This window comes from Euprymna scolopes, chromosome 7, assembly GCF_053919585.1.
Source record: "Euprymna scolopes isolate OS-2025 chromosome 7, ASM5391958v1, whole genome shotgun sequence".
Taxonomy (NCBI): Eukaryota; Metazoa; Mollusca; class Cephalopoda; order Sepiida; family Sepiolidae; genus Euprymna; species Euprymna scolopes.
This window is the reverse complement of record NC_136488.1, coordinates 80,676,132-80,692,792: the sequence shown is the minus strand read 5'-3', so window position 1 is coordinate 80,692,792 and position 16,661 is coordinate 80,676,132. Positions and strand designations below refer to the sequence as shown.

Below are 16,661 nucleotides of genomic sequence, written 5' to 3'. Positions count from 1 at the left end.
AAAATTTTTTTTACATGGAAGTCACCAATTATCAAGGCCCGGAAGCCACTCGGAGATAAGGGTTATTTAAAGAGAAAAAATTCCAGCCATTCCTTTGGCCTTCTTCAGTGTATCGTGCTGAAAAAGGTTGAAGGAATATCAACAAATAAGCATCCGACGGGTCAGTTGTATATGTAAATATGCACAAGGTATATCAATGAATGAGAGATATTTAACTAAAAGAAGAAATAGGAAATGTGTCTGGTTTGGAGTTTGACCAACCAGAATTTGATTTATCCATTTGGAAAAGTTAGTGTCTCTTTAAACAATGGTTCATGATGAGGGATAAAATCACTTAAATATTTGAAAAATTAATATCGATCCAAATATGACCTTCTCTGGGCAGTGTTGTTTTTATTACTTATGGATAAAACTGGCACATGAATTTTAAGTGAATAGCTGAGTAGTCTACCAAAAAGGACATACTAGCAGGCCAATCGGTCGTAAAATATGCATAAATATCATATTTTAATTAATGCAGAATTTTTATTTATTCATAAACAAAAATAGCATAGGTATTAAATATAATGTTAAATTCCTTAACAAAATTGAAGTAACAAAAAAAAAATAAATAAATAAAGAAACAAAACATAAATAAAAAAAACAACAAAAAAACAGAAAGAAACTGAGACATGTAAGTATTGTTTTTTTCTAAACAGTTCACTTGTAATTAAAGAAAAAATACTCAAGCTAAGATCGAAGCCGAATCCTAAAGATAGTGAGTCAAGTTCAATAATCATTAGGCTAGCTTGACAAGATATTAATGAAATATTTTCAAACCTACTTATTCTTATAATGTAAACAGTTAGTGAACGGAAAAAATCTGATGACTCCCTCAGCAGCTCTTTTTTTCCAGATGAAAACAGATTAAAATGTTTTCTACATGTCTGTATATCATATATACCAAATTTCAAGTCTGTAGATAAAAAAACTTGTTGAGAAATGTCCTCACACACACACACATTCTCACTGATATATACATTTCAGCAGACAGGCTGGAGAGGCTAGTTTTTTGTGTCTCATTTGAGGCCTAAGCTAAAAGACTGTTTTGTTGGACTTGTGTTTTGACTCAGGCAAAGAGTTTTGATTTGCAGGCCTGTCATTCAGTAGAAAAGAAGTGTCATTGTAACCTCAAAAATACAAAAAACAACAATGAAACTTTGTTACTTGTTTTAAACTGGAATTTTGTAATATTCAAGCGATATATATATATATATATATTCCAGCAGGGGTGGGGAATAAAGGTAAGTTAGGTTTCTGTGGGTCTTGGTGTCAGAAAGCTTTTTGAGACTTAAGCTGATTAACTATTTGTGTTCGGTTGGCTTTATGTTTTGATTCAGTTAAGTTCTGATTGCAAGTCTGTCGTTCGATGAGAAAGGAACATCTCTTAAAATAAAACTGCATTACTTGTTTTAAACTGGAGTTTTATTTTGTTTGGATGGAGAATCCTGCCGTTGTAGCTCTGAGACCACATGATTTTCACTGCAACTAGTGTCAGAACCATAGTGTGTGCAGTGAATGCACATTCACACATAGTGATATGACAATCAGATCTCCACCCTGTAGAGATGTATGCAGAAATTCATGTCTCGTGCCCAGAATGTCACAACCACTGGATGCACAGTTCTTCCATTGCATCACTCAGACTACACAATTGACTGTGTGACCAGTGTTGGAATCAAGCACAGTCGTCAAGTCAGCATAACAGGTAGACGATCATAGACTGCAGTGCATGCACATTTACATCTATAGCCACACTGATGAATTTTAATGATGACAAAACCTGCATGAGAATATAAAAAAAATGATATATATTGGATCAGTGGTAGAGCTTCAAGTTCCAGATTCATAGGGTCACAGTTTTGAATCTTGATAGGTTCAGATGTTATATAATGATGAAACAGGTGTCTGTAGATGATTATATTTAAAATAACTTTCTCTCATATATATATATATATATATATATATATATACACACACACACACACACATATATATATATATTCACATACACACAGTAGAACCCTGGGATACGGTGGCTGTAGGTACGTTTTAAGGTTATGATGTGGAGTATGATACTTTTCCGGCCCCTGATTATGGTATTTGCCCCACCTTACAGTGCTATTTATAATCTTATTTGATTATATACATGTTTATTATATACTAGAAAAGTCGGAAAAAATACACTAGCCAGTGCCATAGTGTTAAAACAGAAGAATGGACCAACCATAAACGGGCAAAAGACCTACCAACTGAAATATCCCAAGAATATATTGATAGGGATGGTTCCCTGGACTGGCTCAAAAGAGGATCCCTCCATTATGACCAAGAGAGGTTGATATTGGCTGCACAAGACCAGGGCCTCATGACAAACGCCTTCAAAAAGATGTGTGGTCTAAGCAACAATAATAAATGCAGGTTCTGTAGCACTGAGGTTGAGAGTGTGGGCCACCTGATTTCTGGTTGCAAAGTCCTACTTGGAGATGGTTATTATACAGATCGCCATAACGGAGTTTGCAAATACCTTCACTGGAAGATATGTAAGAAACTCAACATTCAATGTAGTAAAAAATCCTGGGAATATATACCCGAACGAACAGTTGGGAATGACAACTACACTATTCACTATGACTACATAATCCCTACTGCTACATATCTAGAAAACGCAGCTGTTAAACCAGATATAGTGATTTGGGACAGAGCAAACAAAAAAGCGACTGTAATAGAGGTCAGTGTACCCAATGATACAGGGCTTAACAGAGCTGAGAGGGAAAAGATAACAAAGTATCAAGGACTTATGTATGATATGAAACGAAATTGGAAATTAAAAGACGTTTCAATTATACCAGTCATCATAGGAGCAACTGGGCTTATGAAAAAGAACTTTAAAAAGTACATAGCAAGCATACCCGGTGAACCAAGTGCAAGTGAAATACAAACGATTACACTGAAAGGGACGGCTAGAATCCTGAAAAGATCTCTTGGTTGGACTCACTAAAATAGGGGTAAATGTCAGACATCTGGTTGGATGTCCCATCCCCTAGAAGAAAAAGTTTAAGAAAATTGAAAAAAAACAAGTATTTTGTTACTAATTTTTAATGCCGTATCCCGGGGTTCTATTGTTTGCATTTTAAAGCAATAGATGATGCCATTAACAATTTCACCACTTCTCTCTCACACACACACACGTGTATGTGTTACAGAAGATTAAAAAACACAAGCAAAAAAAACAAAAAAACATTGGTGCTGTTGGTTTCAAATCCAACACGAAGTCGACTAGTCTTAGATCATTTATGTTGGACTCTCTTCAGCCTTTGTTTACATTTGTCTAACTGGAAACATGTTACATAGAATACATTTTTTTTTTTTTTTTTTTGCACTTCTCCAAATCATTTTTTTTTTTTTTTTTTATCATTTTTATTTTTGTCTTTATTTTCCTGGGATTTTGCCGTTTACAATTTGATTTTCATAATTGATAAATTAAGACAGCTTTATCCCCCAACAATCCCTTAATTGTAAACTTCTGGTTTCAGGGAAGCAAATTAGGGAGTGGCCGGAATATTCAAAATAAATTCCTAACTTTAAATAAAGTCATAAAAGTAAATATTAAGAATTTAAATAATTAAATCCTTAAAAAATGTGTAAAACTAAGATAAGAATACATTAACCCCCCCCCCCACATATGCGTCAGGAATATCTCGAGAATGTTGGCATATTCTGATGTTTGTTGTTAGTGATGAAATTGTTAATAGCATCAGTTATTGGTTTGAAATGAAGATTATTATTTAAAAGACATTTTTACGCAGATTATTTTCATTATCAAATTGATCCATTAAGTAAATTTCCATAAGAAAATTTAAATCTTTCTTAAATAATTGAAAATAAATTTAATTTCTTGTTTAGAGTTTAAATAGTGAATTATCTCTCTTACTCTTGATTGGTTCTTATGTCAGAGTCCAGTGCTATGACTGAAAGAGAGCATATTAGTTTCAATTTTGTGTTACCATAAACAGTACAAGGATTTATAATTGGTAAGAAATAGATCAACATTGAAAAGACAGTTTGTCTTATTTCCATTAAAAAATAAAAGAAAAAAGCAAAAGAAATAGAGAGAAAAGAAAAATAAAAGAGCAAGAAGCGAGTAGAAAAAAAAGGAGGTAAAGAAAAAAAGAAAAATAGAAGAGAAAAAAGAAAAAAAAATGATGTTGCATTCATTTTTATTAATTTCGCTGTCAAATAACAATACGAATGATCAGTTCATTGCAAAATCCTGCATTTTAAGGAATCGGTTCCTCATCTTAAATATACAGAACTTGTTCCTTTTATTTCTCACTTGATTAATCCATCTTGACATCACAACATATGAACACTCACTCACACACTTAAGCATCCAAGATGAGAGCGGGACTTGGAGGCTAATATTGTATGTGTAAATATCACAGTCTAAAATCACCTGACCAGCCGTGATTTCAACACTTTACATGTGTATAAAATATGATTTGAGGTAAGAAGGACATGGTAATTTCTTTTTTTTTTTCAAATCATTAATGATTGATCTTTTAACCCCAAGAAACTGAACAAACCTGACAATAAAAATGAGAAGCTGAAATTGTAGGAGAGACAGAATAAGGATTACAAAAACAGTAATAGAAAAGAGGTTAGGATTAGTTTAGAAATGAATGTTTGTTGAAATGCCATTTAATTAACATTCAAGAGAGAAAAAAAAATCTAATAAGTCACCAACACCAATGAAGAATAACATTTTAGGACTGAAGTGCACATGTAGATGAGGAAGAGGAGAAGAGCAAAAGAAAATGCTGAAAAGATAAAATAGCAACTTTTTTTTTTTCCTTTTCATTATATAATACAAGAAAAATAACGGGACTTCCATTATATACCTATTTAAAAAAAGCATGAAGTGGATTTAATGGCCAAAAGAAAAAGAAGGACGGTTGAAGGAAAAAAAATTGAAGTTGTAAAGGGAAGAAGTAGGGCTTATAGTTGGAGTGGGAAGAAGTAGGGCTTATAGTTGGAGTGGGAAGAAGTAGGGCTTATAGTTGGAGTGGGAAGAAGTAGGGCTTATAGTTGGAGTGCGAAGAAGTAGGGCTTATAGTTGGAGTGCGAAGAAGTAGGGCTTATAGTTGGAGTGCGAAGAAGTAGGGCTTATAGTTGGAGTGCGAAGAAGTAGGGCTTATAGTTGGAGTGGGAAGAAGTAGGGCTTATAGTTGGAGTGGGAAGAAGTAGGGCTTATAGTTGGAGTGGGAAGAAGTAGGGCTTATAGTTGGAGTGGGAAGAAGTAGGGCTTATAGTTGGAGTGGGAAGAAGTAGGGCTTATAGTTGGAGTGGGAAGAAGTAGGGCTTATAGTTGGAGTGGGAAGAGTAGGGCTTATAGTTGGAGTGGGAAGAGTAGGGCTTATAGTTGGAGTGGGAAGAGTAGGGCTTATAGTTGGAGTGGGAAGGAGTAGGGCTTATAGTTGGAGTGGGAAGAAGTAGGGCTTATAGTTGGAGTGGGAAGAAGTAGGGCTTATAGTTGGAGTTGGAAGAAGTAGGGCTTATAGTTGGAGTTGGAAGAAGTAGGGCTTATAGTTGGAGTGGGAAGAGTAGGGCTTATAGTTGGAGTGGGAAGAGTAGGGCTTATAGTTGGAGTGGGAAGAGTAGGGCTTATAGTTGGAGTGGGAAGAGTAGGGCTTATAGTTGGAGTGGGAAGAGTAGGGCTTATAGTTGGAGTGGGAAGAGTAGGGCTTATAGTTGGAGTGGGAAGAAGTAGGGCTTATAGTTGAAGTGGGAAGAGTAGGGCTTATAGTTGGAGTGGGAAGAAGTAGGGCTTATAGTTGGAGTGGGAAGAAGTAGGGCTTATAGTTGGAGTGGGAAGAAGTAGGGCTTATAGTTGGAGTGGGAAGAGTAGGGCTTATAGTTGGAGTGGGAAGAGTAGGGCTTATAGTTGGAGTGGGAAGAGTAGGGCTTATAGTTGAAGTGGGAAGAAGTAGGGCTTATAGTTGGAGTGGGAAGAAGTAGGGCTTATAGTTGAAGTGGGAAGAAGTAGGGCTTATAGTTGGAGTGGGAAGAGTAGGGCTTATAGTTGGAGTGGGAAGAGTAGGGCTTATAGTTGGAGTGGGAAGAGTAGGGCTTATAGTTGGAGTGGGAAGAGTAGGGCTTATAGTTGGAGTGGGAAGAAGTAGCGCTTATAGTTGGAGTGGGAAGAAGTAGGGCTTATAGTTGGAGTGGGAAGAAGTAGGGCTTATAGTTGGAGTGGGAAGAAGTAGGGCTTATAGTTGAAGTGGGAAGAAGTAGGGCTTATAGTTGAAGTGGGAAGAGTAGGGCTTATAGTTGGAGTGGGAAGAAGTAGGGCTTATAGTTGGAGTGGGAAGAGTAGGGCTTATAGTTGAAGTGGGAAGAAGTAGGGCTTATAGTTGGAGTGGGAAGAGTAGGGCTTATAGTTGAAGTGGGAAGAAGTAGGGCTTATAGTTGGAGTGGGAAGAAGTAGGGCTTATAGTTGGAGTGGGAAGAGTAGGGCTTATAGTTGGAGTGGGAAGAGTAGGGCTTATAGTTGGAGTGGGAAGAGTAGGGCTTATAGTTGAAGTGGGAAGAAGTAGGGCTTATAGTTGGAGTGGGAAGAAGTAGGGCTTATAGTTGGAGTGGGAAGAAGTAGGGCTTATAGTTGAAGTGGGAAGAAGTAGGGCTTATAGTTGGAGTGGGAAGAAGTAGGGCTTATAGTTGGAGTGGGAAGAAGTAGGGCTTATAGTTAGAGTGGGAAGAAGTAGGGCTTATAGTTGGAGTGGGAAGAAGTAGGGCTTATAGTTGGAGTGGGAAGAGTAGGGCTTATAGTTGGAGTGGGAAGAGTAGGGCTTATAGTTGGAGTGGGAAGAGTAGGGCTTATAGTTGGAGTGGGAAGAAGTAGGGCTTATAGTTGGAGTGGGAAGAAGTAGGGCTTATAGTTGGAGTGGGAAGAAGTAGGGCTTATAGTTGGAGTGGGAAGAGTAGGGCTTATAGTTGGAGTGGGAAGAGTAGGGCTTATAGTTGGAGTGGGAAGAGTAGGGCTTATAGTTGGAGTGGGAAGAGTAAAGCTTATAGTTGGAGTGGGAAGAGTAGGGCTTATAGTTGGAGTGGGAAGAGTAGGGCTTATAGTTGGAGTGGGAAGAGTAGGGCTTATAGTTGGAGAGGAGGAAAAGAGATTTAAAGTTGAAAGGGGAAGATTTAAATCTGAAGGAAGGCAAGGATTATTTAAGTTAGAGGGGAGAAGGAGGACTGAAGTTGAAGAAATACATTTTCTTTCGTGCAACTTAATCTTCATTTCTGTAAAACACTTTTTTTTGTTTGTCATTATACTTGCACTAAGATAATAAATGATCGAAGATAGATAAGTGTTCAATCTAAAATAAACACTTAATTAAAAAAAAAAATCAAATACAAAATAAAACAAAAAAATGTGTCAGAAATAAAATAAAAAAAATTATTCAACAGTAAATTAAGGTGTATCTCACAGAATCTGAAATACTTATCACCACCACGTGATGAGGTGAGGAGGTCTCCTAACTAAAATCTTTAAAATTAGATTTCTTTCATTTTTTTAATGGTTTCATTAAATCAAATATAACATTTTTTTCTTCATAAAAATAAATATTAAGTCTCATCTAAAAGATAAAATTACTTTCGTTTGAACACACTTAAACATTCACATATATAGCCACACTAATGAGTTTTAATATAGACAAAACATGCATGTGGATATAAATAATATTCAAAATTATATATATGAGAGAGAGAAGTGCTGAAATCGTTAATAACATCAGCTATAGATTTGAAATGCAGAGTATTATTAAAAAAAGGTTTTGCATAGAATATTTTCATTATCAAATAAGGTAGCAGGAGGAGGATTTAACTGATAATTTTTAAAGATTTTTGTTGCTGCGGTTTTAAATTTGGAAGGCAATTTATATGATCTTGTAAGAATGGATTGAAAGTTAGTGAATATTGAAAATGAAACTAAAGAAAAAAAATACTCCAAATATCCTGGATGGTTCCTAATTTTTTTTTTTATGCAACATTGCCCCATCCAGGACGAGTCATAATTGAATATGATGAAGGCTTTGCAACATATACAGAAAACATGAAACTGACATATGTTAGTTATACATAGTGGAACTTCGATTTTCAAATATAGTTAATTCTGAAAATCTCTTCTAAAACTAAATTGTTCAAAACCCAAACTATATTTTCTAAGTAAAAATCATGAAAAAGCGTAGAATTTGTTAATTCTTATATGAAGACTATTATTTAGACAATGAGATTAAACGAAATCAGTCATATTATTGTTTTCAACACTAATTATAATGCCAAAGATATTCACCCTATGCAGGTTGAAACGGCTTCCTTCAAAGGAGAAAGTTTCATGGGCACATCAAGTTCACAAGCGGTCCCCAGTTGCAGTATATCCAGTAAGGAAAAATAACGATGTTAGGTTTTTGCAATTCTTGCAAGGAGGGAGTCGCAATCCTGCTACATACAGCACCTAGTATTCCCAAATGGTCACCCATCTTGTACTGTCTAGGCTCAATGTTGCTTAATTTTAGTGATAATGAAACCTGGTGTCAACGTGATTATGCTGTATATTACTATATCCAATACAGTACTTCAACACTAAATATAATGAATAATATAAAAGTCTATTTTGTAAAAAAATATTCTCTGAACTTTTATAAATTAAACTATTTTTACTGTATATTTTACTGCATATATTTAAAAAACATTTTTTTACAGGTATTTAAAGATATTTTTTTTTAAATACCTGTGAAAAATGTTTTAAATATTATAAAATAGTAATAAAATCATGTAAAAGACAAAATATATGCTAAAAATAGAAATAAAGCATAAAAATAAATAAATAAATAAAAATCTAGATTGATTTAAAAATCCAGGAGTGGCAGCATTTCAATTACCGTCAGCATGGTCCAGGAATCAAAATTTTGTTAAAAAATTGAGGCATTTCTGGCCTGAAGCTGAAGTTTTTGTTTGAAATCCGAATTGTTTGAGTTCCGGGATGTTTATGAACCAAGATTTGACTGCATCATGTATATAGTAATGTGCCTTGGAATTTTGTGTATCGATTTTAAAATGAATTGTTCCAAAATCAAATTAGGTTATCCCGAGGACTGAAACAATTCAATTTTTAATAAACACTTTTCAAAAAAGGCGACATTCGTTTCATTGATTTGAAGAATATTTAGTTTTTCTAGTAAAAAGATGGAGAATATTTGTTTAAAAAAGAATTAAATTGTTAGAATTTTAAATAAAGAGGAGACATTTGTTTTATTTATTTAAAGGATATTTAGCTGACAATGACAATTATTTTTATGGAAGAAAAAAATAGTGATTTCTTTTCAAAAGTAATATTTTTAACAGTAAATTATACAAGATTGATGTAGAGGTCACTGTAGACTAGTATATCATATTGTACTTTGGTTAGGTTGGTTGCATTTCAATAACCAAAAGGAGAATTAGTCCACAATCATAATTTTTGTTTACTTTTTATTATTTTGATGAATGCCTATATATTTTTCTTTACTGTCTTACACTCGTTTTGCAGCCCATAATGAAAAATATTGTCCTTAGTCTTTCTAGCTGCTCAGCAGAGACAATCAAATATCAGTAAAAACTAACAAAACAAATTAAAATATGAAAGGTGCTGAAACATGAGAACAGCAAAGATAGCAATCAGAGAACCCTCCCACCCCAGACATTTGATACCCCATGGGAAGGTTCTCAAGCTGCCATTTTGGATTTAACTAGCAATGCTCAAAATAAAAAATAAAAAAATAAACAAAAATAATGATTGTGGACGACTTCTTGCCTTTGGTTAATGAAATGCAACCAACCAGTATATATGCTCTGTAGCAGGAAAGTTAATTTCATTGAGCTTTTTATTTGAAACAATTTAAACAATATTATAAAGATACATACCTTAAAAATAATTTTAATATAAAATCAGGAGTTATATATATATATATATATATATAACTAATGGATGGAGATTTGGTAACTATTGAAACTATACTTATTTCAGGAAAAGGGAGAGATAGTTAGTATATGTTCTGTTGTCATGAGACCATCCTCTCAGGCATTGTCTCCTCCTTGGAAGGAACAGAAAAAAAAGAGTGTAATATATGTTCATTTGTTATACTATCTGCCACTGCCACTTTAAGGTGACAAATTGTCATATCAAAGAAGATAATATACATCAACTTATTTTTTAAATATTTTTATTAAGGAAAAACAACTTTTCCATTAGAAGAAACAAAGAGTTCTTTTTTTAATTTGTTTTTAGATGGAAATATGAAAAGCATTCTTTATTGCTGCTAAAACTTAGAGTTAGTGGTAACAAAAAAAGGTGGTCAAAGATAGAATGATCCAGAAATGTTGGATCAGTTTATGTAAAATGTATGTGAAACTGATCCCCCACTTTAAATGGTTAAGTTTATATGGGGCCAATTGTACAGATTTAGAAACCTAAAGTAAACATTTACCCTATTTTCTCCCATACCTTTATTATATTTTTTCTTATTTCATTGTTTTATAAGGTGAAAATAAAATTCTTTGTTAATCAACTGTTGAAAAAAAAAAAAAAAAAAGAAAAAAAAAAAGTTATCTTCTGATATGACATTTTGTCACCTTCAAATAAAAAATGTGGCAAGTAAGTTCAAAACACAAGCAGCAACTTTTACGTATTGATTCTCTTATTCAATTCTTTGTGTTGTTCACGATTCAGATTTAAACTACAAGAACCAAACATTTTTAAAAGCCGAGTACTTTTGATCCCACTTGACGTCATCTTCGAGATATTCAAATACTTTTTAAAACTGGAGCAAAATGTTTACAGTTAAAAATCTGCAACAGTTTAAACACTGTTTATTTTCAGTATCAAAGTTCAAATCTTAACTAAGTTGTTAAGTATAGTGTTTTACAGACCACCATCATCCCATCCTCTGATATAAAACAGCACAACAGAAAGAACTGAAAATTTAATTCTTATTTAGGATACATCTTAATAAAAACAAAATACAGAAACATCTTTATGATGTATGTATCAGTCATGGAACAAAGATATCATGTTCCAAAAATCACGTAAATTGAACCAATAGTTTTGTTTTTAACTAAGAAAATCAAAATTTACAATTTCTAATGATTAAAAAGTTTTATTTTGAATACTAACAAAATGTGGTCGAATGGAGTTGTCGCCCTTGAATTTTAACATATTCTAAAGCAATGTGGCGACTCCCATTTTGATTGTCATAAAATTTGATTTTCTTAATTAAAAAAATCTACTTCATCAATACGTGATTTTTGGAATATGACATCTTCATTCAGTGATGAATATGTACACCATAATGATCTGCCTGTATTTTTGTTTTTTCAATTAAGTTGAATTCTAAATAAAAACCAAAAACTTATTTCATTAAAAAACAAAAAAAAACTTGTTAGAATGAGACAATGTCTAAATATATGCATATACCTTTATACAGTTATACAATTCTATAAGTTCATACAAGCATTGCCAATGTTGAACTTACTAATTTCCTCAGAACCATGTGCTTTAACTATGAATGGATGTTAAGTATAACATGCTATGCTTAACTTCCACTCTTATAAGGACACTTGGTTGTGAGAAAACCAGTAAGTTAAACTTTGGCATTGTCAATGTAAGCCAAATAGCTTATGAATACATTTGCTCTACTAATATCAATTTTAGTATTGAGTATTATCGGGTCAGATATACATCAACTTTATAAGTGAATAATAAATTTGAATTTATTTCATATATAAATATAGATATATTTATATTGTCAATATTTTTTACAGCATTAATGATTATATGGTATTTGTTGAGCAGGACATAAAATAGGCTTCTAAATCTTATCCAAAATTATTATAATAATTATAATAATAAAATAAAAAGGAAAAAAGTTAAAACTTTGTGTATATATATGTATATATGTGTGTGTGTGTGTGTGTGTCTGTGATCATGGATTGATATTCTATACAAGAGAATGGTTTATTTTCTCTTCATAGCCTTTAAATTAAGACGACGAACTCAATGCAAAAAAAAAGTGTGTATGTGTGTGTGTGTGTGTGTGTGTTGGGGTGGTGGTGATGAGAAAAGTCATCCAAAAAATGATGTGGGTTGTTGAGTTCTCCAATGCCATGATGATCATTTAGTACAGATGGAAGAAGAGGCACGACGTTGAATTTTCAGTAACCCAAAATGCCTAGCAACCAAATGATGAGAGCAAGTATTAACAAAGCGCCAACCGTTATCAACCATAAACCAATTTCAAATCGGCAAAAGTAGCCTGAAAAACAAAAAAAAAAAACAGTAATAATAATTATAAAAAAGTGTAAAAAGGAAAAAAAAATGTTTCAAAACATGAATTCAAACATTAGCGTTAATAAAAAAATTAATTAATGAATGGGTTAATATTAGTGTTGGCACAATTAATTGGAATTGATAAAAATCGGAAGATTTGGGTGTATCGGAATCGGAAAAATCGATGCCTAGTTTCCGATGCCAAAACGATTCTTTTAATTGTCTTTTTTTTATTTGATTTTGTTTAAAGTAAAATCTTCCATTATTGGTAATAATGATAAAATAAATATTTATTGATTTTAAAATACCAGTAAAGCTAAAACCGATAGATCACTCTCCACGAGTGTATTTTAACATTTAGGAATATATCTGCATATTTAACATGTGTCTTTACGAAAATTGGAGAAAATAACAATCTTATAATTAAATAATTAGAGATTTATATAGAATCAGAACCGGAAATTTAGTACAGAATTGCTAATTGCATCGGAATGGGAAACATATTGGAATCGTTCCATCACTAGTTAATATTATGAATAGTTTTGGAAATTATTTTAATAGTCCCAAATTTATTTTGCTTTCACTATACATCGTATGTTATTTTACAATTATATAATCCTCTCAGCTGAAAAAAAGTGACGGAGGCGATATAAGTTCTAATAAATTTTCATTATAAAATTTTACCCCCAAAACATTATAAAACTAAAAATTATGATTCAATGCCAATTCAGAATAACAGTGTACGAGCAAGAAGATTCAACATCGCCATAATTTTAATGAAGATATTTTTATTTTATTATTTGTTAATTAATATTTGAAAAATAAGAATGAAAAGATCTACTGTTCTTGTCCAGAACTCCTCATTAAAAAATAAAAAATAAAGAAAAATCTGTATGATGTAAGTACCCGTCATGGGATGAAGATGTCATATTCAGAAAAACTCATGTAGAGTGCTCAAACAGTTTAATTTTTAAATAAAGAAAAATAATTTTTAAGTAATTAATGGAAATTCAGAGGTATTACAATATAAGTATAGTAAGTATGAATTATTGAGTTATCTCCCCCCCCCCTTTTTTTTAGATTATTTCAGAATGGCTGTTACTCCTTAGATACTCGTTAAACTTGATTTTCTTATTTAAAAATGAAACTACCTGATCAATTTACGTCATTTTTGGAATATGATATTTTCATTTTGTCAGGAGCATGCACATCATACAAATTGTTCTTTATTTTTGCTTTTTAATATAGATTGAATTATGAATAAGAACTTTTATTTTTATTATTTACTGATGAATCATTGTTTGCTGGCGATTCGTGGAACTCAAGGATAAGAGTCAAAAGGAGTGTTAGTTGGATGTTGATCGTCATCATGACAAGATTGGAAACACTGGATGGAATGTACACACAATTACTTAAGAGGACTAGACTTTCCAAGAGGATGGCTTGATAAGTATTGGGGTGGGAGGAGCAGGGAATTGCTTCCAATAAGAAATGAAGCCACTTGATCTAAGGAAATAAAAAAAATACTACTTAACGATAAAAACTATTCAATAATAAATATTATATGGATAAATTCTAACCTAGAAAACAGCAATTCTTCTCTCTTTGTCAGAAACATCACTCTTGGAATGTAAGGAATAAAGGACAAAAGAAGAGAAGCAAGATTTACGAAACTGCCAAAAAATAAACCTAAGGTCCACTTTCTACCATCATTTTTTTACATTAGATTTGAAAAAGAGCATGTTGTAGTTGACAAGCAGACTTGAGGTATATTATTACACAGATGTCATTAAAAAAAAAAAAAAAAGGAAAGTTGTTTGCTGTTGACAGACGATTTCTTGCTGTAAATGTTTTACAAGAGGGTACCAGAGATTCGAGCTGAGATTAGTTTAAATGATTTGAAACTCACAAGTTTTTATTATTACTAAACTATTATTTGAGTTGAGGCAGTCTGCTGTTTTGACTTAGTTTAGCATTAAAATCTCCACCAATCATTATGACATTGTGAAGAGTTATTTGTGAAATGAGAAGAGACAAGTCAGTGTAGAATTGCACCACTTCATCTCCTGTTTGTTGGGTTGTACCAACAGACAACTGTAAGCTTTTGGGTTTTCGTTGCATGATACAACAATAATACAAGGTGTTATTGAGCTTTAGGGTTTTATCAGCATACCAACCACTTCAACTAAAGTATTGATGAGGTATTAGTATTCATCTTATGTCATTTTATTTCAGAAAAACAACTATAATCAGAAGCTACTCTTCAATAAAGGAAGGAATCTCTAGCTAAGTAATTAGAACAAAATCACTAGAACAAACCAAATTTGATGCTAAAAGATTTTTTTTGTTAAATAAAAACAATGAAAATAAAATATTTTGGTTGACTCCAACCTTCATCAGAAAGTTAGAGATTTCTTCTTTCTTCTGTAACAAAGAATACAGGTCATATCTAATCTCTTGTGGTGTCAAAGGTTATTAATGTCTAAATTTTGTATGGGCTCCCTCTATATGGTTTGTTTTTTAACAGAGTCCCCTTCCTTTTTCTAGATGTATTGACTTCACCACGGCCAAAAAATTCCATCTACACCCCCCCCTCCGTATGGTAACCCTCCAGAATATCAGAGGGAGACTAACAGGTGCTATATCTTGCCCAAAGGTGACTTGGAACTGTCCAAGTTAGAGGCATTCATCTCCGTGATGTATTATACATAACTCTTATCTGAATACATACAGCAGCTCATATTCCCAAATGGTCACCCCTTTTGGTAGTGATCAAATTAAAAAAAAATTAATTTGGGAATTATAAGTAGGATGACCCATGGAATGTGATATTTTGGTGATTGGATTCTATTTAGGAAAACCAAACAAAGCTTATGTGACAAGGATACATTTTTGAATGGCCTTGTACCTAATTTATTTTATGTTTACTGTAACATTTTCTAAAAAAAAAAAATGAATAAATTTTTCAAATAACTCCATAATACAAGTGAATAATTTTAAAAGCGTGAACTTTAATATCAGTGGAAGACGACAAATGAAAAAGCAAAATTATTTTGGGAGGATGAAAAAACAAAAAAAACAAAACAACTTACCATCACTTGGTTGATGAATTTGCACCATATAATCCGGAGAAATCGTGAGGAGACTGAAGTCATGTTTTCCAGTTACGTCACGGGTAGAAGATGAAATGGGCAAAAATTCAACGCCTGTTACAAATATTCCATGGGATGCTGGCACATGATATAATCTCTGAGAAGAAAAAAAAAAGAACAATGCAAATTTGTATTATTTGGACTACTATTCTCATCTTGAGCATTATTCTTCAGGTTTATCTCCAGAATCTTTCATAGGCGTAATGAATAAAGTACTAAGTAAAATTTGGTTTAATTCTCAAGACTGCAATTGCAGGTGGCCAGAAAATGTCAGACCCCTGATTAAGAGAAATAAATACTATAATGTTGATAGATTAATGATGATAAAGGCCAACTGGCAATTTTATTAATCCTTATCCAGGACAAGGCTTTTGGCCTAGCTAGGTATAAACAAAGCGGATGTATCTTTTAAAAACTTTTTTAATACTGGACATTTATGCACCGATATTGTTTGAGAAAGGTATTAACTCACACTCCCAATCCTCAGCTATAGATAAGATAACTAGTGCCCAATAGGTTAGGTTTACTTAATGGTATTTCAACTATGTAAAGGTTATATATATATATATATATATATATATATATATATATATACACACCAAAGTGACCTTGTCTGTGTGCAAGTGCTGAACAGTGTACGACACTACTCTTGTCAATTTGGGATCTATGGACTTGAAAATTGATATACAAGGGATTTGGACCTTTGGAACAAATTCAATTTGGTTTTTAGCAAGTAAAAATAGCTGCTAAGGGTCAAAATGGAAAAACTGGAACATAACAGGCAGAAGTTGACTTGAAATGTTTCTCTAAGTATGTGCAAATATACATTCATACATTAAACTACATTAATCTTTAAAGTCTTTACATGCATCTGTCCTTAGGGCATTTTTTTTTTTTTTTTTTTTTTTTTTTTTACAAGTAAATCACTGCTTGTCAAGGCTCAAAGACCACTCTAGGATATGTGTTAATGATTGCAAGGTGGTTGTGTACAAATCGTTACTGGCATAGATTGGGTAGAATTTGGATTATTTAAGGAGACGTCTCAATAAGAACTTGTTTACATAGGACTCTAAGGCTACCATATTGTAGTTGGCTGGGAAGTGGAACAGTGT

The 16,661-nt window shown here is 32.7% G+C and overlaps 1 protein-coding gene across 1 annotated transcript in view; it reads right to left on the bottom strand.

The window, feature by feature from the left end:
• Positions 1-11,825: 11,825 nt before the first annotated feature.
• Positions 11,826-16,661, bottom strand: part of LOC145279789 (guanine nucleotide-exchange factor SEC12-like) — a 73,308-nt gene continuing 68,472 nt past the window's right edge. Inside the window, exons 8-9 of the mRNA XM_080131115.1 lie at positions 15,490-15,646; positions 11,826-12,383 (exon numbers count right to left, since the gene is read on the bottom strand). Coding sequence (XP_079987241.1) covers positions 12,283-12,383; positions 15,490-15,646 — 258 coding nt within the window. The 3' untranslated portion in view covers positions 11,826-12,282. The remainder of the gene's footprint in view (positions 12,384-15,489; positions 15,647-16,661) is intronic.